The following is a 22,837-nucleotide window of genomic DNA, read 5'->3' on the forward strand; positions in this document are numbered from 1 at the left end:
GCTGTTACCTCATTTTGTTGTTGTTGTTGATGGCTAAAAAGTGCAAGGCAGGCATCTAATTCATAAAACCTATCCTGTAGTGTATGGAATCCACCGTGTGTGCTATGCCAGGTACACAATAAATATAAATCTTTTGATTTTAGGCATCAAGAGTACATTATTTTAATTACAGCTTATACTGAGTGGCATTCAGTTAGCTATTTGCTTGACACGGGACATTTTAAGCTGAATAGCTGACCATGCAAGCACAAGAAACTTAAGAAAAACCCTTCCTGCTAAATTTCAAATGATATCTGGATCAAATGCCTCTCAATACGGAAGCAAAGTTTTTATGAGTGTGAGCAAGGAGCAGTAGAGATGCAATTTGCTTAGGCTCAACCCAAAAGTTCCTGCAGTTTGACACATGACATTGGCAGTGACAGTATGGTCTGCTTTCTATGCTTCAGGCTTGGACTTTTGTGAAACATATCTTGATCATATCATCCATTCTTTCCTCAGGATTTCATGTCCCATCATTCCTGTGATCCAGAGTTTGACCTGGTGACTCCCGGGGAATGAGATCCTCTCCCAACCATCTCCTGTCCCCATTCTCTGTGGCTGGACTCCTGCAGTCCACGGCCTTTTGTTTCAATGGGCAAGAAGCACGAAGCCACAGCGGCCAGCAGGCAACATCCACTGTACACCACCAGTGTTAAATAGACTGAAGATTCCAACATCACCTGCAGAAAAAAGGCAGAAAATACGAAATAGTACCCCTGAGCCTCATCACAGAAAGAAGTGCAAATACGAATGTAGTAGGATGAATTTTAGTGCCTTGGAAATTTAATCCATTATAGTGCTCTCCAGCACAGGGAATATGGTTGGAAGGGAGACTGCAGCAAGAGCTCTCTCGATTTGGTCTGTGCTCTTCCCTCTGCCTAAGACCTCATTCTCCCTTAGCTAACTATCTTTTACAATGTTTTTCACAAACCTCCCTTACAGCAGCCATGCAGGCAGCCTGCTCCTTGGTTATTTATTCCCCATCATATGACCTCTGGAGTAAGAGAGAAATTCAGAGGTGAGCCTGAACTCTCCTCAGGAAATGGGCAACAACAACCCTCCTTCAACACATCATGCAGAGATTGCCCTTGGTATGGCCCTTGCAGCAGCGAGACAGGTCCTCCATCACCTTCCCGTGCCATCAGCCTCGGGAGGAGGGAATTTACCTGTGCAATGAACGGGGTTATGAGGGCTCCCACTCTGGCCATTCCACTGCACGTTCCCAGCCCCAAAGCACGCGTGGCTGTTGGATAAACCTGTGAACAAAGCATTAGGCCGTTAATCCAAGTGGGCAGCTCTCTGCTCTTCCTTCCATCTCCTTAATCAATGGAAATTAATAAGTGGCACTAGAGCACATTCTGTTAGACAACGACAACAAGATCATGAACTCATATCTGGGGTTAGGTCCATTGTGAAGAGGTCATAAAAATGACTTTCCCACCATGTTCTCACTCCCCTTAAATATTCTCAGTACAAAATCAACCTCCTTACCTCAGGAGTGTAAACATAAGCAGCCTGAAATCCTCCTGAAATAAAAGCTCTTGCAATGAAGAGCAGCACAGTAAGAACATTTCTGCGAGAATAAAAAGGAGAGCAGTGTTTGGGATTGTTCTGTACAATCTGTTTGTTTAACTTGGAGGCAAGTGCAATAAAAAATGCTAAATTTGTTAGAGCAATTCCTTTTGTTTTCTAATGAACCCTTTTTATTTTTTCTGGACCTTTAATATAATAATGATGCCAAACAATGTGCATTCCCACAATCACATCAGTTTTCTAAAGTGTATTCATTCTAAATAACAGCTGCGGACTATTGAAATAAACAGCCAGTGCCTAAGCTTATCTAAATAAGAAAAATATATTCCATGTTGTGAATGGTGCTAAGAAAAAAATGGCACAGACGAGAAGGAAATCAGACTGCAGCTTTCCTGTTTAAAATACATGAACCTACATACCAACTGAATATTTGCAGCTTTGTAAGGTTTCTCATTACACATTTTCTGTACTGTGAGGTTTCTTACAGTGCCTGAAAAGGTTTAAATTCAGACAGCTCTCCACCAGCTATTTTGTTGTTTCCTTGTTCTTCAGCCCCGAGAAACAGACATTGTTGCATGCGTGTGGCACTGAGGCTAGATGCAATCAAAGGCAGACTCTCAGTGCTCAGCCAGAAATTTGGCTGAACAATAAGAAAACGTGAAACCAAGTTATTTTGAAGTCAGGCCCCCCATATCTGCAATGACAACATCAAGCTCCACTCCCCCATGCCGTATGCAACTTTTGGTTGTGCCAGTCTCTGCCTATTGCTTCTCACATAATTGTGCTGTAGCACTCAGACCACTGAGAGCCCACGAAAACAAGTGAAGAGGTCAGAGCCTCTGAATGGGAGGCAGAGACTGGGCTCGGTTGTGAAGCGCTACCCTGGTAATTATTATACAGTCAGTCTGGGGAAAACCTGAGTAATGAATGGCACTGGGAGAAGTACACGAACCAGCTACCGAGGCTCATGACATCAGATCTGACTTTAACATTGTCCAATGGCTACCTCCTACTCAGACATGATGTCTTAATTTCCCCTTTGGATTGTTCTGTCTGCAAAATTATAGTAAAGTATTTCTCATCTCCCACTTCTTTTAGTTTTCAATCAAACCCTGGTGAGAAAACCTAAGCTCATCCTTAATTTTCTCCAGTTGAGCACGACCAGTTCACAGCTTTTCAAACCACCACTTCCACTTCTGCTACAATCTAGAGAGAACGTGGATGAATCAGTACCACTTTTTCATTGTGTTTTACTTACCTTCCAACACAGAGGAACAGCAAAAGACTGCAAAACGAGAAGACAAAAAAGGACAGGGCCATGGTTTTCTTGCGGCCTATCCGATCAATAATCCACAGTGTTACTAACACACCTGTAGAAGGAGACAAGTTGACTGTTGGGAACAGAGCTCAGGTGGAAGTTGCATCAGCTAGCTATTAACATCGGCTGTTACTGAGGTTTGAAGAGTTGTTCTCTTTTTATAATACTTTGCTGTCAGAGGCATCAGGCAGGGGAATAGAATAGACTGGCCCAGTCACTGGTACTACATGACAAACAGAAGCTCCCTGTCTCAGATGGTTTTGTGCCATGTTCACAGCCCCAGTGGTCCAAGCACCCACATGCCTGCACATTCAGGGGACACAACCCGATGTAGGAGCAAGCAATCAACTGTGACATCTGCTAAATACTGGTTATTGCAGTGGTTACCAACCTGAGCACTGAAAATGCCTGTCTTATGTCTAACTGGAATATATTTCATTCAACTTCCAACCACTGTCCCCTACTAATCTTTCTACTGCTAGATTTAAGGCTCTTTAGAACCTAGTATTTTCTTTCCATTAAGTTATTTACATACTGCCATCAAATTACTTCTCACCTGCTCTTTAATAAAAGAAATGGATCAAGCTCTGTAAGTCTCCCAATCTTAAATATTCTCTTCTGCAACTTTTCCAGATCTTTTTCAAAGCAGAGGTACAGCAAGTGTGAGGATTATGTGTTGCCTGTGTCATTCAGAGATAGCCGGTTATTATTTCTTACTCCTACTTTATTACGTCTCAGGATCAAATCAGCCTGGTCAGCTACAGCATCAGTCCAAGAGTACATACTGTATTCTGTCCACTGTACACTTACATCCTTCTCAGAATGACTCTTATACAGGACAGCCTTCCCTCTAGGTAGGGACTGTGCGTATTTGCCAGTCACAGACTTACAACTTTTCACCTATTAAATGGCTTCTCTTTGAGTCCCTGAAACTACAACATAGAGCGCTGAAAATATCCTGACCACTGCCTCACAGTATTATTTCAAACAGATTAATACTGAGAGATCTTCTACATGTGAAGAAACAGTGGCTATCACATACTATCTTGCTTGTCCTGTGTCAAGCTGTTCATTGAAATTCCCTTAAAACTGACTAAAAATCGCGACTAATGCTGGACACAGAGCTTTAGGAAGCAAGTCCTCCATTGATTCACTGTACCCACGATCCCTTTAAAATAGTTCTGGATAGTCATTTATGGATAGAAGTTCAAGCAATCCTGCCCCTTTGATTTAATTGTTACTCTTCCTCTGAATGCCTAATATGTTGCTTGGATAGAATCCACAAGGAGACAGGCCACTCTAGCTTCGCAAAGCAATTACTAGTGATTTTATCTGTAGAGATCACACGGACAGTGAAGAGAGCTACAGCTACTGTGTGTAATGCATATATCAAACCGTCCAAGCCGGAAATTGGACGGTTTTCAATTGAAAACACATTGACATTAGGCCAGACAGAAGAGCCCATTTCATTGCTGTACCAGAGTCCATTCCGATCACGTTGGCAGTGAAGAACTGGTGCTTCTTATTGCCACTTACCAGGGAATTCTGACAGAGTTGTCCAGAGCAGATCAGTGTAGTCTTCCTCTGTCAGATACTCACAGCTCAGGCTGCACTTTGCTTTAACTTCTTTCCTTCTACTGGAAACTGTGGGAGAAAAAAAAAATGAACATAATTTAAGTAATTTCTTCTCCACTCATCTTCCTTTACTCACAATTCTTACTGCTGAAACTGATAGAAGAGATGTATGGAAGAAACCCTGCTGAACAGCAGGTATATTCTGCCCAGAAGATACAGCTGGAACTGAACTGTTTTGATGCCTTAAAATTCAGATTAGCATCCACAGTCCTTTTCAAACTAACAGCAGAAAGTGATCCAATAAAAGATATTCCATTACCTAATAGGGCATATTTAAAAAGAAGAGATGGACTAGTACTCACTGCTGCACACGTCTCCTGCTTGGAAGAACTCTGTAGTTAATAAAACTAACCCATAATATGAAAAAGCATTGGAAAACCTGCAAGGAAGAAAATAAGAAAGGAAGTCTCAGCTGACCAAACCTATAGTAAACAACACAAATCAAAACTGAACTCACTGTGTGAGGACTTCTGCTAAGTGCTACCTCAAAGCTATTTCCTATCAGCATTTAGAAAATGAAAGGGCAATTAGATCTAGAATGCTAGTGACTGGGTGGTTTAATAAATTACAAATCAATACTTTTATTTATTTATTTATTTATTTTGAGGAGGAGGAAGTTGCTGTATTTTAGTGATACTACAAAATACCTCCATCAAAAGCCATTTAGAATTGTGCTGGCACCGAGCCATTTATATTTTCTCTTACCATATAAACCAGAGTAACAACGTGGTCCATCTAAAATGTGGTGTAAAAAGGTCCCTCATTTTTCCTCGGTCTTCCTGTTGAAAACAAATGGAAGTCAGACAATCATGGTACTCACTGCTCCTAGACTGGAGGATGTACGGTAGCAAGGGATAACATAACACAAAGTATGATGTACTATAGCTCAGGACAAGTGTTCAGTTTCAACTTGGGGCTCTTCAGGTTGGAGGAGCCACACTGAAGTTGGAATCTTCTAAGTGGAATTCTCTGGGAACATAATATTATCAAAACAGTTCGTGCATGGGGCATGCTACTGCTCCACAAGGGAGGTGAGAATCTATCTGAACAAGGAGAGGCTGGAAAGAGGTAGAGCAGAACTTTGCCAATCCACAGCTGACATATGACTCATGTGGCCCACAGTCAGGTCTGGTAAATTAGCACAGCCCATCAGGGCTTCTGATCTAGGGTGAGGTCCCACAGAACTATAAGCAGCCCTCTGGCAAGCAGACCCCTTTTAAACTGAGTGTTTCTTAGACAGACAGACTGGCAGGCTCAGCACATAAACTTGTGGTTAAGGAAAAGTGCTTTCCCACCCCACCCTGAAAACAGAATCTTCCAAAACTTGCAGACCATTCCTGCACAGCCCATGAAAATTACCCTAACTGAACCAAGCATTTGTGAAAGGCACAGGATCTCCAGTCATCACTGATCCAGACCACAGCAAATCAAACCTGTATTTCCAATTAGCAAGATCATTACCAAGAGGCTCCTGCCTCGTTCTGCAATTTTGCTGTTGTTCAGACCTACAGGTCTCCCTCTGCTGTCCCTGATTGCTGGCTAACTTTCTTTTCTTGTAACTTTTCTTGTAACTTTCTTTTGCTATAAAAGTCTGCTCTTCATTCTGTAAATGCAGAGCCACTTTGTATATTGACAGGGGTGCTGAAAAGTTGGCCATATAAAACTAAAGAGAAAAGAAATCCAGTGCAATTCACGCAGTAATATAATACAGTGCAGAAGTAACAACTTGAATTACTCCATGCATTAGGACTGAATAGGAGCTTGTAGCTTTCCAGCTCCACAAAACCAGGATTAGATTCAAAATGAGATACAGCTAAAGGATCCAATTCCACCTTGCCTCATGAGTTTAGATCTGGGAATTTTGATCTGAGCTCTTCTACAGCCACGAGATCTGATTTTCTTTAACAGAAAGGTCTTAAAGAGAGGCAAAATAACATTAATGCGCATTTTGAAGGTCCTTTTGACTTTCGGGATTTTCATGTAAATAAAAATGAGAAACTAATTCTTCCTCACCGTGGAATAGGCATACGTGATCATCTCTCATATTTAATTCGTGGTTGAGACATTAAAATTAAATTTAACATTGATTATCTGCTTATAAAAATACACATGACTGTAGTACATATCCCACATTATTAAGGTGTCTGTTACCTGTACCTACCTGTCTGGAAATAATTAATTTTCCCAAGGGCATTGGAGCTCCATTTTCTGTTGCTATCCGCTTTAAAGTGGCAATTGCTTTTTCTTGATTTCCAGATAATACATCATACCTGGCACTTTCTGGCAGCCACTAGCAGAGCAAAGCACATCACATGCACAAAGACGTCAAAAACACAGCAGTAAACAAACTGGGGACTTTCTCTGTGGGTTTACAGTGGGAAATCTCCATGACTCTAGCAGACTACTAACATAAGAAAGGATCACAGAACCAATCTTTAACAAATCAGGAAAACATCTTTGTGTCAAATGTCAGGTTCCTTATTAGGCTTTAAGAAACCGCAAAACAGCACTTTCACCATAAAGTCAGAACTCTAGCCTAAATCTTTCCCTTCTGTTGCCTCATTTTCACTCTTGAGAAATATTAGACATTTTTGCAGGATCTTGGCATTATATTTTCTCAGTGGGAAAGGCAGAGCATCCAGGGCAGATAACATGATGCTCTAGGCATTACAAAATTTGCATTTTTAAGCTCCTTTTAAAAACAAGCACGTTAGCACTTGTATAACTGTTTGGAGGTATTCCTGAAAAACAATGACAGCGACTGAGGAATAATAAGAGCTGCTAAACAACCTGACAAGGACATATGTGTTTGAGAAGACCGAATGAATGGTAGACGTATTACCAAATAGCACACTGAAGCTCAGGTTTAACTTACATACATCCTTATTTAAGAACCTGACCCCCACGACGCAGATTTTACCCCTGGATTGGGTCTTTTTTTTTCTTTTTGAATGGACATTAATTACAGAAGTAATGATTTTTGGTAAAATAATTTAAGAATCTAAAGAGCAGTCAGGGAAACAGCAACAGATTTTAATAAAATGTTGATTCCATTGAAATGACTTGAAACAAAGTCATTAAATTGGAAAGAGATTGCCAGGCCTGATTTGGCTTCATAAATTCCAGCCCACCATTGTCCTCTAGCAATTACAGTCACATAAACACAGTTCCCACTGCAGTGTTGTTACTAGTACTCTGCTGAAACAATGGAATTTTTGTCATTATTTCAGATGTTTCACAAATACACCAACTCAAAGCTCAAAAGCTGTCACAATACCCTTCAACCGGGTTACACATCTTTAGAAGAATACTTACAAAACACAGGACAGCGAAGAGCAAAAGAGGAAGGGCAGAAAGAATGAGAAGCCACCGCCATCCAAGAGTGGGCATCACCAACACTGCTAGGAGGACTTCAAACACGGTCCCAATAGCCCAGAAGACCTGCCAAAGGGAAAAGAAACAGTCACAAATGAGAATGAGAATGCTATTAAGGCATTCTTTGTAGCATTCGAAAATGTGCTCTCAAGGGACAGCTGGAGAGAGAAATGCCAGAGACATTTCAAATATGCACCACTGTATTCAACAGAAATCCGGACATTTTAAGGAGATTTGTTTATGTGTTGCAGAAGCTCAGCTCTGAATACCTAGCATCAACTTTCTTTAGACACTCATGTTTAACTGTAGGTAGCTTCTCATAATGAAAAGACTCATCACCTTGTGCTTCTTAAGCAAAATAACTATTAACATTTGTCTATGGGTATTATTCCCACCTACCACCATGAGATTTATGGTATTTGTTTTCCTTTACAAAACCAAGCTACCAAAGCCACAGAGTTTGTCCTGCAAATGAAAGACGGAATTGATAGCTTCCTGGCAAATAACGGAGCTGGCATCCTCTTGCATATCTTAGCCATGCACGATTATTCTCCTTTGGATTATGAATCTGCACAAGGACTAGTTTCCTTTACCTGGTAGCTCACTATTTAATGCTCAGAATGTATTTCTAACCCAGGGTTGCTCTGAGGTAGCCAAACTGTGACAGAACAAAAGTGACACAGAAAAGCGTCATTTATCTACTGAACTCTGTTTCCAAAAGATTAATCAACTGAAAGTAGGACTAGCCAGCAGTTATCTTAGAAAATTGATTTTGTATTTGAGAAACTGTTTGGATTCAGTATTTTTCATGAGGATACTCCTTCCAAATGGACTGATGCAGACCAGTAATAGTACTGTTCTCTGCTCAGCACTGGCACCCTTCAACCATCCATGCAAGGGCTGCAAATACTGCCTTAAAGTATTTATAAGGCAAAATTCTGTTCTCTGTGACTTTGATATATTTGGAGTGAGTCTGGAGAGCTGAATTTAGCTCTCAATTTACTGAACAGTCAGTTCCCCGTTATCCAGTAGTGAGCTGTAGATTAATTTCACCATGGCATTAGGTCACACCCAAAGGGCTCCTTGCGTGCTGCCCTCGGAAGTGCTGGGTGCTTGGCACTGGTTCTGGGACCACTAGCCTTAGTGCTGGAGAGCACGATGCAGGCTTGTCTTAGCTCACTCCATGTGAGTATTCATCTCAAAATGTGGGAAAAGGAGATTTCAGGCACAAATCCTAGTGATATTGAGGAATACAAATGTAAACCCTCCTGATCTGGATCTTCACGAGCCAGCTCACATTAGGCCAATAACTTATGCAGCACTGGATGCATGTTAATTTGCAAAAAGGCAGACCAGCAACAAGTGCAAACCCTCACAAAAATGCAGTATGCTGCTTTCAGACCTGACCTAGATCTAGTGTATGAAGTTAACCTCAGTTCCACACTAACTGGATGGATGTAACCAACTGCAGAATTTGTCCCCCTATAGACCAGTACACATAGCTACACTGCTCACCTCTATTAACAAAATGCATTTTGCTCTGGCTTTCATTGGAAGGAATTCAGCATATAAGGTTACCCTGCAAAGAGTGAACATTGAGAAAAATGTTACGTTAGCACATTGAGAACTGTTCAGACAACACACTTGTCTTTTATTAAAATCGCCAAACCCACAATGGTGACAGAAACCCCTTCCTGGTCTTCAGAGCAAGCAAGACTGTGGACGGTGTTCAGGCTCCACTTGCTACAACAAAACAATCTCTTTTAGTTCATCATTGCAAGAAAGGAAGGATTTGCTCTGTTCATGTGACTTTGTGATGCTATAGTTGTTGGCTAAATGTAGCAGTTCTTGGAGCGTATGTTTTCCTAACATTGCTTTGGGCTGGGACAGGCATTGTGCCTGTATTTTCAATGTGGTCCATCAGCAGTCGACACAAACGCTTGCTACGTAAAGTATTTCTTCAGGGCTTTACAACTGGCTCAGTGAATTTTACATTGGCCTACTCTGCCAGGTTTCAATTTTCTAAGAGGTAAATACTTTCTAGATCTGATTGTGCTTCTGGTATCCAATACCTTAATAATAATACTTAATATATAACACTGGTAAATAATTTGCATTCTTTTATTGTGGAAATTCAAAAAGAAATCGTCTAACTTTGCAGAGTTGTTTCATGACTGTGCCAAGGAGTAATGGTACAGCTTCTGTATGAGTATTTCCTGAGGATGGAACCCCAGGGCCAGCAGCCAGCTGAGGCTCTCTTGTCCTCTTCAGTCTGGTAAGACTTGTAGTTCTTTGCTCCTACTCTATTTGCATTCCACTGACTCATCTTGTTTCTGCCTGTAAACTCCTTAGGCTTTCTTTAACGCTTGTGGCAAAATTCCTTCTGACTTGAGAAATGGTGGATTGATCTCTAACTTCCCAGAACTTGGTTCATCAAAGTATGATATTAAATCAGTAATTAAGAGGAAAAGGAAGAAGAATCACATGTCATGAAATGTAGAGCAGTTCCCTATATATCACAGCAGGAAGCAGAGGGAAATTAATGCTGTAAAGAGCCATTCTCTTTAGAGAATACAACATATCTCTGCAAGACTGGATTCTGGAAAAGTGAATGAATAGTCATACTCAGGGTTACATAATATCTCACAGAAGATTCCAAGAGGAGGCCTCAGGTGCAGGTCCTACATACATAAAGATAAATCTGCTATTAGTTTATTAATTTATTACTGCTGGATGCATTCTTTTTAATAGCACCTTTCATAAAAATTCTCTCCCATATCCATTACAGAATACAATAATACCATGATAAGGATGCCTACGTCATTCCACTGAAATTCAGCTACTCATATCCAAAGTTATACAGCCTACTTAATATTAGAAAGGAGCTATTTCTCCTGTTACTTACATATTTATTCTTTTTGTCAAAGGTATCACTATTATAGTAAGAGCAAGAAAAAGGCTCAGCAGCAATGGAATCCACTCTGAGTTCTGCAACCATCTCTTCTTTGTCTCTCATTAAGTCATGTTGCTTTTGTGTTTTATCTATCCCTCTGTAAAATGGCATTAGCTGAGCTGCAGCCGTTCCACTGAGGCTCTGTGGAACAACACTAATATGTGTTTGCAGTACAAGGCATTATTAACTCTGACGCTTTGTCTTTGTTGTTCTCCTGCTTCATTCCAGTTGTGCTCAGTTGGAACTGCATGGCAGAAACTGCCTCACTGTTGGTTGATACAGGGCAGGCTGAGGACTTTCCTATTTTACACACCCGTTATGCTTTCGTGCAGCTTCTAAAAGGGGTCAGGTGAGCAGAAAAGGGAAATTAATAATACTATGATGCTCCAACTCAGCTCTGAATCTTTTATCTGGGAATGGCAATAGAAAAGACAGGATATTGACCTGCCTTATGAAGAAGTCTATGAGCCATCAATCAAACTTAGGCTCTGACTACTCCGAAATAGCACCTCCATGGGGCAAAATATCAATTATTAATAAGGATAAAAGACTACACAGAGAGAGAATGGATATACTCGTCCCTTTCCATTTATAATTAAAAGCCAAGAGCAGATTTATTTATTCAAGGTGGAAAATTTAGAGATCCTCCTCTTCAGTGAACGGAATGATAGAGTAATAGAGAAATATCCTGGTGCTACTTTCTTGTTAGAAATGTGTCCGAGCCATTAAAATACCTCAACTGCTCCAGGTTTGCGTGATGTGATTTTGGAATTCCAATTCAGGTTCAGAACCGAAAGATCAGGCTATGATTAAACAATAATCTGGAGTTTTTCTAAAAAACCAGCAGCAGTCAGGGCTTCGTTCTACCCCTTCGTTCTAACTGTTAGTGTATTGCAACAAGTCCACATCATCCTTAATGACTTCCCCAATACAATCTGGCAATGCAGTGTTTGGGCACAGCTACCAAACACTGTCTGTTGGGCTTTATCCACTTCTAGGAGGCCTACCTGGGCCTCTCATTTTCACCACGGTTTACCTGAGGGAATGAGAGAAGCTTAACAGATCTCAGGGCACACAACATATTACTTTTAAGTACCCAGCTTGTTCACATGGAAGTCTTTGTAAATCTGATTCACTTCAGTGATGTATTAGATATCTTCAAAGCCTTCTCAGAGTTAAATATATTAGTTGCAAATACTAAAAGAAAAATGAGCTTGGGACAGTGAAACCAAGGAATGTCTTCAATTTGATACAAGCATTTTTAAAAACATAAAACAAAGAAGATAGAAAAGAGAAATTTGGGCTCGTGAATATTTACTTACGACTGAGGCACTCCTCCAATGCCAAAGCCCACCAGGCCCCTCAGCACCAAGATCCAGCTGTACACCGGTGCAAAACCACTGAGGATCCCATAATAGAGCGTCCATAACACACTGATCTTTAGCCCCTGTATTTAACAAAAAAGCAAGAGGAAAATAAAGTCTCTGCTGTAACACAAATTAACAAAATGTAAACTAGAGCTTCAAACCCAGAAAGTGCCGATGCTATTTCTGTAAGCCCAATAGCTAAAGGTTTCCTAATGACTGGAGAAAGGTGGCATGGCTGGTACTACAAGTTACCTGGAACCCAGTTACAAAGAATCCATTTAAGTGATTTGCTGTATTGCACCCAGAATTTCATAGAGGCTTTCACAACAACAAAAAAAACAAACTTCAGTTTGTAACACAGTCAGGCTGTTACATCAGTCTTTATTTTTCTCACTTCTCATTTTCTGCTTTCCTCTCCAAACTTCTGTCCTTTTATTTCATGGGAGGTCACTTCTGGCTCTGCTTAATTGTGCTTAATTCTTCGTATATGTGGGCTATGACATTTGTGAACATCACGCACTAGAACACTCACGCTGCAGCAATACTTGAATATATTTCAGTGAGAGCTGAAGACTTACTGTTTTCCTTCCATACTGATCTGAAATGTTTCCCCAGAGGGTGGAACTGGACATCATTCCCACAAACACCACCTACAAAAAAAACAGAAAAAAATCTTCCCCTTAACAGCAAGACAAGTGAAAATTTCTGTATGGCAGCAAAGAAAACACAGCTTCACAATTAAACTAGAAAACTTCATCACTAACAATAAAGCAAAATGTCCAGGTATTCTGTGTCTAGTTCCTCTGCAGCAGAGACTATTAAAGGTAATTATTAGGTAGTAAAGTAGTAGGATTTTTCAAAAGCCACTCAGCATTAGCCCACCTTCACTTCTACTGACTTGAGAGGGCGTTTGCTATTGCCCAGGATTGGGGATGAGTTTCAGCAGACTAAATCGCTGCCAAGCTACTTGCCATCATCGCACCCTTACCTTCCCTGTTAATCTGGGAACTGCTGAATTAGACTAGTGCTGAATATTTCTGAGCTTTTGATAAGTGGAAAGAAATTGAATTATGAGAAATGACCCGAGAGCACAATTTGCTACTAAATGGAAATCATTGTCTTGGTTTTGATGTTTGCCTTTTCTTTTTTGCTGAAGGGTCTTCTTAACCCACAAAAAAATCTTTCATCTGCTTCACAGCAAGGCCCCACATGATCTTAACTTATTTAAATTTACTGAGTATTTTGACCAATTTACACAAAACCGCAAATAGTATCAAATCTACAGGAAAAAGAAATGTTGCAGGAGTTAAAGGGCATGCAACACAACAGAGGTATATGCTGAGAGAAGGTTCCCCAAACCAGTTTTCTTATCTCCAAAGGCATTACATGTTTCCAACATCATAGCCCCATTCTTGGAGGTGGTATTATAAGAGCTTTGCTTGCAAAGATCACTGGGTGATCCACCTTGAAAAGTGATTGCTTGCTCTTTCCCTTATGGCTCCCAGTCTGGCCATGTACAAGGGAGACTACATACGGTGAAAAGGATTTTCAAGAAAGATGGCCAAAATTTACCTTTTTTTTTTTAATTAAATGGTTTGAATTTTAGGGTAAATCGGAGTCAATTAATATATTTTCCTAGAAATCACATGAAACTTTGAACCTGAAACTTGCGAATTTTCCTCAGTTCTCACTGAGTTTCTTCTTTAAGCTCTGGCTTTTAAAAGAAATTCCTATTTCTTTTAAGCCAAACACAATTTGCAAAGGCAATGAACAGAGATAACTTTGGAATCTAAAGCATAATATCTGAACAATGAGTGGAAAAACCTTACAGAATACAGGAGCTGTCAGTTATTTTTCCTACCGATGTGAGCAATGCAACCTGCCAGCTTGGTAATCGCCACTCACAATGAAGCTGAGGAGCTAGGATACTTAAAATCATCATTTCCATAGCATCTGCCATCTAGAAAGGTAAAAATGAAATAAGAACAAATAACTGACTGAAAATTCGATTGACATAGCAGTTCTTAATCCATCGTCTTGAAATTAACTTTGGTTCTGCTCATGCGATTTCCACTCTGTAGGTGAAATAAAACAGTTACGTTTGCAAGGTAAAGTGGATGTACAAATTCCACTACTGGCTTAGGTTCTGAACTATAACAGACTGTAATCGTACATGTAGACGATAGCTAGTAAATACAGGCTCAAGGTATTACTACCCTAAATATACCACAGTAAATGTAACAAATACCACTTCAGAAATAGCAGACAAGTGAAAACAAAGCCTGTCTTCCTGTTCTTGATACCAAAGTTAAAACTACGAGTACTGGATCGCTGTTCACCTGAAACAGAGATTACAAGAACAATAATGTTGACTAATACAGGAAACAGAGAATGTAGCTAATGGGATGAAATGTGGTAAAATCACTGACTGAAGACTGAGATCTGTCTCTGCAGGAATAGCCTACTGCACTTTCCATTTGAAATGAGTATTTGAAGGAGAGAACCAAAATGATTTTTTAAACCCTGACTTATAACAACTTCAGCAACAGAGAAACCAACCAGCCACTCGTTACCTCTACATAACAAGTGTGAGTCCAGCTGTGATTTTAGAATTTCAGGTAACATTCTTTGTTGCACAACTATCTGTTTAGAGATCTTTTTGTCTACAGAGAATGGCTACATAATTTGAAATCACTTAGATTCTCTAACTGGTGATCATGCAATTGATCTGGATAAAAAGTACTTGCCCATGCTAATCCAGTAATAACAGAGAGCTTCCACTGGAACTTTCCAAATCCAATGGCTTCCACCGCATCTTCCACCATGAAAGTATCTAGAAAGAAAACAATTCTAGTGCAGAAGTGTATTCCTTTCCTAGTAAGACGCATCCCTTGAGACAGCACTTTCTGTCAATGCAATTACTTATTAATTGGGTAATCTGCTTAGATTTAAAATAAATAGCAGAGCTACCTAGCTTTTACGCAAAGCTTACCCAGGAAAATCTCAATGGTTTTCAGGAATTGTGCAAAAGCCAAGACAATCTTAAATATTCATAAAATATTTTATTCACGTAGAAGTAAATCAGTGTAGGACCAATGACTTCGGTGTATTTTCAGCTGACTACTACCAGGAGTGACTCCACCAGCCACTCACTTGCAACTTCCTCTGCTGAGAAGTATATATAACAGTACATAGCAATACTATACAAGAGATGGAAAGTGCAGAAGAGTATTTTGTTGAATTGAGAGTCAAATTGTAATTATTTGAATGAAGAATTTTCCCAAGGCATCTAAATCTTAAAACAGTTTTGTTAAAAATGCTGATGGTTGTTTCCCACACGTTGTCATGACCTCATTATTTTGTGCTATCTGAAGAGGCTAAGATATATCAAATTCCTCTGCTCAAATGCAAAATGAAAAATACAACCAAATTTTGATCTTCAAGTTGTTTTAATCAGTTTAAGTTTCAAGGATTTAACGCTTACAGCAGCTAATAAAGTACATTTGCCACAGGAAAGCTTTATCTAGCTAAGAGTCGGACATCCTCACAAAACGAAAGACCAAACACAAACCAAAAGGAAATCAAACATAATCCAACCAATAAGGCAGAGATGTCACAGGACCCGAGTCTGTGACTGCAACCCAGGCGTTTGATGTGTTGGCACTGAAGCTCATCGTACTGGCAGGCTGCATCGCACTTCTTTGGGTGATGTGCCAACTGAAATTCTACATATATCTGCAGGCTTGCATTGATGCACTGAGTCTTTCAAGAAACTCATCCAACTCACTCCACGCTACTCTGGCTTCCTATTGCATCAATATGTTAATCAATATGTCTCTGGGAAAATAGCCATCCTAGAAAATTTGAGTACGCCTTGTGCTAAGACAAAACCAGCACTTCTCATACCATCTGAAGTGGTGTTACCTTCAGGGCAGTCAGCACTTTTCTCCCAGGCCCAAAGAAGAGGCTGGGATGCAAATTTATTCTGTCCCTCTTGTCCTCTAGGCAAGTGGGAGACAGGAACATCACAGAGGTTTCACACTCAGTTGAGCCACGTGTAACTGCTCCAGTAAACTTGGCAATGATTTCGGAGTACTGATCAATTTTAAAGGAAACTTTAGCAAGCTGCCTATCTGAAATCGGTGGTGACAACTCCTTAAAATACAAAACTCCATACAACTCCTTGAAAGGGTCTAGTACTGGTAATATAAAATCAAACACATAAAAGAACCCTCAGAGGACAATGTTACTAAATCATCATTTTCAGGTACAACCTAATTTGCCCGTTATTGTTTTCTTTTATGATCTGTGGATCCTTATCTTCTCTAAACCCAGTGTATTCATCCTGGAAGATATGAAGAGGCCACACTTTTTTTCTGTGAAGGGAAACAAGAAACCTGCTCACCATCAGTTGGGTTGGCAAATTCTTTTGGCACTGCAGCTCCATCCTCTAGCTCGACAGCCTCTAGCTCTGTCCGAACACCCTCAATCTGAATTTCATGTTCTCCTGAAATGGCATCCTCTTCTGACCTTGAACTTTCCCCAGTGCGGCGAAACTTGACCACCCTGAGAATACAGAAATGAGGATAAACACTTTGCTGGGTCTTTTCCAGGTTGAAGCTGTGTTTGGTTTGTCTTGAAGGACTATTTGGTCAAATAGCTGGCAGGTTTCCCACCACCCTCCTGTCTCCATTTCACGTTCACAGAGAACGCTGTGACTTTCATTTGTATCTGCTCTTAAATATGGTAACCTGCTGGTTGCTACTATCTTTGGAAAAACTGCAGAGGCACACTGCTATGGGATATAGTCATCATTTTTGTACAAATAGGATGTCACCATGCTAATATATAAAGTTATAACAATATACAGGTTGTAAACATACACTGAAATCCATGGTGATGATTCTGTGACTATAAATATGATTGCTTTCATCTCTTGTCTTGAACTTAAGTCTTCAATATCATGTAATTAATGAAATACCTGTATTTTAAGAAACTATTTGATTTCCAATACTTGGTTCATCTGTGCACTTTTTGAATCTGTAACGAGGTGGGACAGAATAAGAAAGTAATCAAAGGATGCTTCTTCTTTCACTAAGACCAAATCAAGACTGAAGCATGTACCAGCCTGACAGTTAAAGCTGTGACATATGACATATTTATTGTCATGTGAGTGCCATGGTCACAACTGCCTGTATTTTATATCATTTCTGGCACCAGGTGAGTGGGAATTGGCTAATCTCTGCAGTGAGACCATGGAGAGAAGAAGACATGAAAAAAGAACTTTGCTCAATTGACACAACTTTCATTTTTTGATTGAGTGATTTTGGGCAATGGTTCACATAATGTGGAGTAGGAGCATTCTCCATCATGTAGCTTTTGTGAGATGAAACAAAGATTTTGAATCAGATCTACTATATCTGGTGTAACACACTCCTCAATTCTCCTTCACTCTACCTGCAACATCAGTGTAATTTTTTCACCCTGGCAAAGAGCAATTTCTTGGACTTTATCGAAGCATTTTTCTGGAAATGGATTAAGGTAGTCTTGCTACTACCTCTCCTGACTTCCAACACCTCAGCATTTCAATTCTACGATAAGGATTAGCAAAGAGCCTCTTGAATTTCAGTTTAATCCCTTGGCTTAAAGGTTGCCAAAACTAAACTATCAGCATCTTTGCCAGCTGCAGCTGCAGCAAGCTGACATGCATGTATGACATTTCTAAAGGTGATCTGAAAGGCTTTGTATATTTGGCAATCTTATTTTCTCTTACAAGTGTTGATGACACAGTCAATACTAACATAAGGGCAAAATGATGGGCAATCTACAAAACTCCAGTATATTGATTTTGGTCCAATGGTGACTACGAGGATGGAGGAATGAATATCTCAGTCACCCATGGGGTCTACAAATAAAGGAGTCCTGGCCACAACCAGCCCTTCAGTCCTGTTCTCTGTTGTAGAACCATATACTGGAGGGATCCAGAACATATATATTTTTTTCAAAGTCCTGGCACCTCATTTCCCTGACCACATCCCATCTGGGGAATTGCACATGCTCACTAATGATATTCTGGCAACCACCTGGAGACAGAAGCCCAGCGATCATTTTGTGAGGTTATCACTCACAAACATTTGATTTGCAGACTGTTGAGATGTTTTCAGATTGTTTTGTTGGCCAAGTACACAGGGCATCCCAAGATATGTACGGGGTAAATAGTCATTGTACTACTTCAGTAATGTTCTCAACTGCAGCAGGACACAAAAAGCTTTTCTCTGGCCTTTGTTTCTTGGCAGACAAACAACAGATTGACAAATTTTGTTTCCCAGGGTAACATTTGAAGGTCTTAAACATAAGTACACGGAACAAAACTCTAGGCCTCTGCAAAATGAACAAGAAAACTACACTGACTAAGGTGAAACTAGGAATTCTCTCAATTTGGGGGCATTCTTCACTCAGTTATAAGACAAGACAAACAGAATCATGAAACTCCTCCAAGTTCAAGTTCTTAGTTCCATTCAGAAACTTGATATTAAATTCGCTCCATCTGTTTTTTTTTGTTTTTTGTTTTAAACTCACTACAACTATAGAATGATCTGGGTTGGAAGGGACCTCAAAGATCACCTGGTTCCAACAGTCTTGTTCTGAAATCTAGTCCAACAATCTAGTTCCAACTACCTTGTTTTGAATTTTCTCTTGTTGACCCTATAGGACAAACACAAGTAATTATTACTTGCTTTAAAATTGTCACTGAAGACATAATCCTCATATGATCTAAAAAATACATAGCAAACAACCTAAACAAACTGAAATTATTATGCCTGTGAGATGACATTTCATTACAAAGGGCAATTAATATGAAAACACCATTGATATCTTACCTGTAAAAGCTGAACAAGCATCTGGTTTAACTAAAAGAAAGCAAATTTCTTTATTTGCCTTTTTTTTTTTTATAAGAACTATTACTACAATTTTGGCAGTCCCAAAGCCTGATGCAAAGCCCACTGAAGTCTATGGACACGTTCTCTCCAGATTTCAGGAGGTCTGAAGTGCCATTACTCCACGGGATTGTGACTGAATCTCATTCATACAATCTATACTGGCAACTATTCAGTGTTCTAGCAAGCCACAAGCAAAACTTTTTACACTAATAAAACCCTTTCTGACCATAAAGTGCCTGATCACAAAACCACAAAACCCCTGTGTTACTCTTTCATATTGTGTAATATTTGTTCACGCAGACTTTCAGAACTGACCATTTTGGAGACGATGGTTCCAGATGCTGTACAAAGGTACAGCGACTGATCTAAAAATCGTAAATACTTCAATGGCAAACTGAGTAGAGAGCTCCCTGGCCACATTCCTCATCACAGCAAATAAAAGAAAATGTTTTTCACTTAAGAAGCTATGAAGCAAACTGACACAAATGAAGAAAAACACACAGAGACATTCACTGTTCCGTACTTGCTAAATTCTTCACAGCTGAGACATCTCAGTGAGATGCATTTGTTTGCAAGATCTTCCAGTCTTGAATAAATCTATTTATACCTACACTGAAAAGTACTTTAGAACATTTTTCTGAGCTTTGTTTAAAAAGAAAAAAAAAAAAAAAGAAGACAGGGAAAGATGGCCTAATGAAATCATGTCTCATTCTTTTTACTTACAAGCTGAATGCAACTGAACTAAGTATTTGAAAATACCAGGATTTCAAGTCCATTTTCCCAACTTATTAGAAATGTTATGGGACAGTTTGTTCTGTCATTGACATGAGCTCATTAATATTTAAAATCAACTTTAAACATTAATTCCCTGCCGTGCAGAGTCAATGGTTTACAAACAGGAATGTGTTTCAAACCACACGATAATGGGGCATTAGGAGAAATGCACTTATTTTTAAAGAAAACATTTTGAACTCATGAAAAGGAAAGGAAATCCTGCTGTTAAAAGGCAGCAGCGCTTTTATCGCCTTCTTGCACAGATCTAACAACCACATCCCAACAGCAAGGAGTTTGTCATAAACAACAGCGTTTTCCCTGTGCAGCAGCGTTTGCTTCCCTGAAACACACAGTTAGCAAATATTAATGATACTCACTGCACACACACCTTTGCAAAAAAAAAGGTTGCAATCTGCAATCAGTTCACAGCACGAAGCAGGAAGCCGAGGAAGATGCCTTCCCTAGCACAATGTTATTTACAGCTGCAATCCACCTTGCAAATGCAATAGCAATGTTTCCTCTCAGAAAATCTTTTGGCACTTCCAGGGTTTTATTTCACCCCTCCTTATTTCTACCAGCCAGCAAGTTCACGCACAGATTAAAATGGAGTGAATTTATATAACAAACGAACCCCTGCATGCATGCCCCAGGATGCTGAACCCAGGCAGCTACACAAGGAAAATGGCCTGCTTCCCGGGGCCTAAGACACTTCCCCGAAATAATTCCCTTCAGAACCCCCAGGATGCACAACATCCCCGCAGCCCGTTGAGCAGAAACCCTGCGCATCCCTGCTCCCCTACCGGTGCTACTTACGGCAGCTGTCTCAGCTGGAATAAATCATCCTCCATTGCCGGGCTGCGTCTGGAGGAGCTGCTCTCATCGCTCTCGCATGGCGGGGATGGCTGGAGCTGCGGGCAGGCAGGCGCGAGCGGCTGGACAGCTCCGGCAGCCTGCACCGAGCGGCCGGCCACGGCACGGCACAGCTCGGAACAGCACGGCGTGGCACGGCGTGGCACGGCTCAGAACAGCACAGCACGGCGTGGCACGGCTTGGAACGGCACGGCACGGTGGGTAGAGGCGGCAGGCAGCAGCGACTCCCTCCCCGTGCAGTGCCGTGCTGCTGCGGGCAATGCTCGCCCCGTGGCCCCGGCTGCAAATGAGGTGGGCACCACAGAGGAGGCTTCTCCGTGGGCTGCTGCTCCCGGAGGGCTGCAAAGGGTCTTCCCCGAGCTCCCGGCACAGGCAGGTGGGCTGCAGAACTGTCCCGTCGGTGAGGGGCCCGGCAGAGAAGCCCCAACACGGTCACTGAGCCTGCTGGAGATGCTCAGGGACAGGTCCCATACGGGGCCTCTGGTAGCAACTGAACTGGGGTTCCCAGTGTGCGCTCCTCAGGCTCAGAATGAGATCAGTATGTAAAAAATCACACTTACCTACCTGGAAAATAATGTCACTCTGGCATATTCATCCCTGTAGACCTTATCCTTTAATCGAAAGAGACAATTGACTTGTGCTTAGGCCTGCACTTACAGAAGAATCCTTTCTAGAGAAAGGCCTGCAGGAGAAAATTAAGAGGAAAGATATGCTAGGAAGAGGACTGGAAGGCTTCTGGCATGGTTAAAATGTAAAATACATTTGGGAAATTAGAGAAATGGCCTGAAATCAACACAATAAGGTCAAAAGAAGACAGGTGAAAAGCACTATAGTGAGAAAGAAAGTGCAAAAATTCCAGTCAAGGAACACCCGATGATGCCAGAAGCTTGGCCAGGCTATGACAAACCAAGCACGCTTCAGTTTGTAAATAAGAGCTGTTCAACTGTCACACAGATTTAGTTTGTGACACTAAATATTGAAAATGTTAGGAGCATGTAGCATTTACAGGAAAGGACTCACAATTGATCTAGCTAGGGTTTCAGCTTCCTTAAAAATAGCAAGAGTAATTGTTTAATGAAGTATTTGTGCCTAGCCCTGGAATTCTGGTTCCTACACAAGGGTCTTGGTTCCACTGCAGGTAACTGCGCATCTCCTGTGGCCTCCTCTGTGAATTCTGCCTAGGTCCGGACTCTCCATTCTCTGTCACCTCCCTTGCCATTTTCTGCTTGTCCTTCCCAGACGCACAAATTTGCACAAATGACATGACTCTTCAGTTGTGCACCCTTTTACCTGTCTTCGATTTGGGTGCTGACATGACTGGGGTGAGGAACGGCATCGTTCCAGCCGTTTGTTACCCCAGAGGAGCTCAGCAGCTTATTTGGAATGAAAGGCAACCAGGCCCATAACAATTAAAAAATGAAAGGCTTTGGTAGATAAAACTGGTCTACCAACACATTCCTGATTTTCAAGATTTGAGTTTCCTCTTCGGAAAATACATGTTAAAGGAACCATAGTTCAATGCTTTATATGATCTAAGAAGCCTGTTCTATTTCACTGGGTAAAATACTGTAGATAAGGTCTAGAATGTGAGGAGTTATTGGGCTGAAGCTCTAGAGGGAAGCAGTCATTGCAGGCCTTGTTCAGAACAGCCTCAGCACAGCAGCCTGACAGTGTTCCAGGCCCAGATTTATCCACAAAGCTGCCCGTGAATGTGTGTTCACTGAAACTCTTGGTTGCTTCTCCCAAAAGCTTGGTAGAAAATAGCATTTTTTTGAATAGAGAGAAATGCATTGGATAGAAGCACTAACTTTGTTTTTAGCATACAGCAACTATATTATTTTTTTACTACATAAGGTCCGCTCTTCCAGTAAGTTAAGGGTGTGAGATTTGGTCCTGTCAATTTTATTTGTCCTTCTGTCAATTTTATTTGTCCTTCTGTCACGGCACAGGTCACACGTGGAGCAACGCCAGGCACCCGAGGAGCACCAGGCAGGCCCTTGGCTACCCGAGGCCGGCAGGATTAACTTGGAGG

At 40.9% G+C, this 22,837-nt stretch overlaps 1 protein-coding gene across 1 annotated transcript; it reads right to left on the reverse strand.

Moving 5' to 3' along the window:
- Window positions 1-331: 331 nt before the first annotated feature.
- On the reverse strand, window positions 332-20,783 carry SVOP (SV2 related protein). The gene is made up of 16 exons (XM_035565766.2): window positions 20,749-20,783; window positions 16,626-16,786; window positions 14,968-15,053; window positions 14,082-14,180; window positions 12,799-12,870; window positions 12,176-12,300; window positions 9,416-9,479; window positions 7,841-7,966; window positions 6,687-6,815; window positions 5,231-5,304; window positions 4,828-4,904; window positions 4,427-4,534; window positions 2,831-2,942; window positions 1,531-1,612; window positions 1,206-1,295; window positions 332-719 (listed from the first exon to the last, which is right to left on the reverse strand). The coding sequence occupies exons 1-16, from the start codon at window positions 20,781-20,783 to the stop codon at window positions 513-515; spliced, it is 1,647 nt and encodes a 548-aa protein (XP_035421659.1). The 3' UTR covers window positions 332-512.
- Between the last annotated feature and the right edge of the window lie 2,054 nt (window positions 20,784-22,837).

This window comes from Cygnus atratus, chromosome 17 (genome assembly GCF_013377495.2).
Source record: "Cygnus atratus isolate AKBS03 ecotype Queensland, Australia chromosome 17, CAtr_DNAZoo_HiC_assembly, whole genome shotgun sequence".
NCBI classification, from domain to species: domain Eukaryota; kingdom Metazoa; phylum Chordata; class Aves; order Anseriformes; family Anatidae; genus Cygnus; species Cygnus atratus.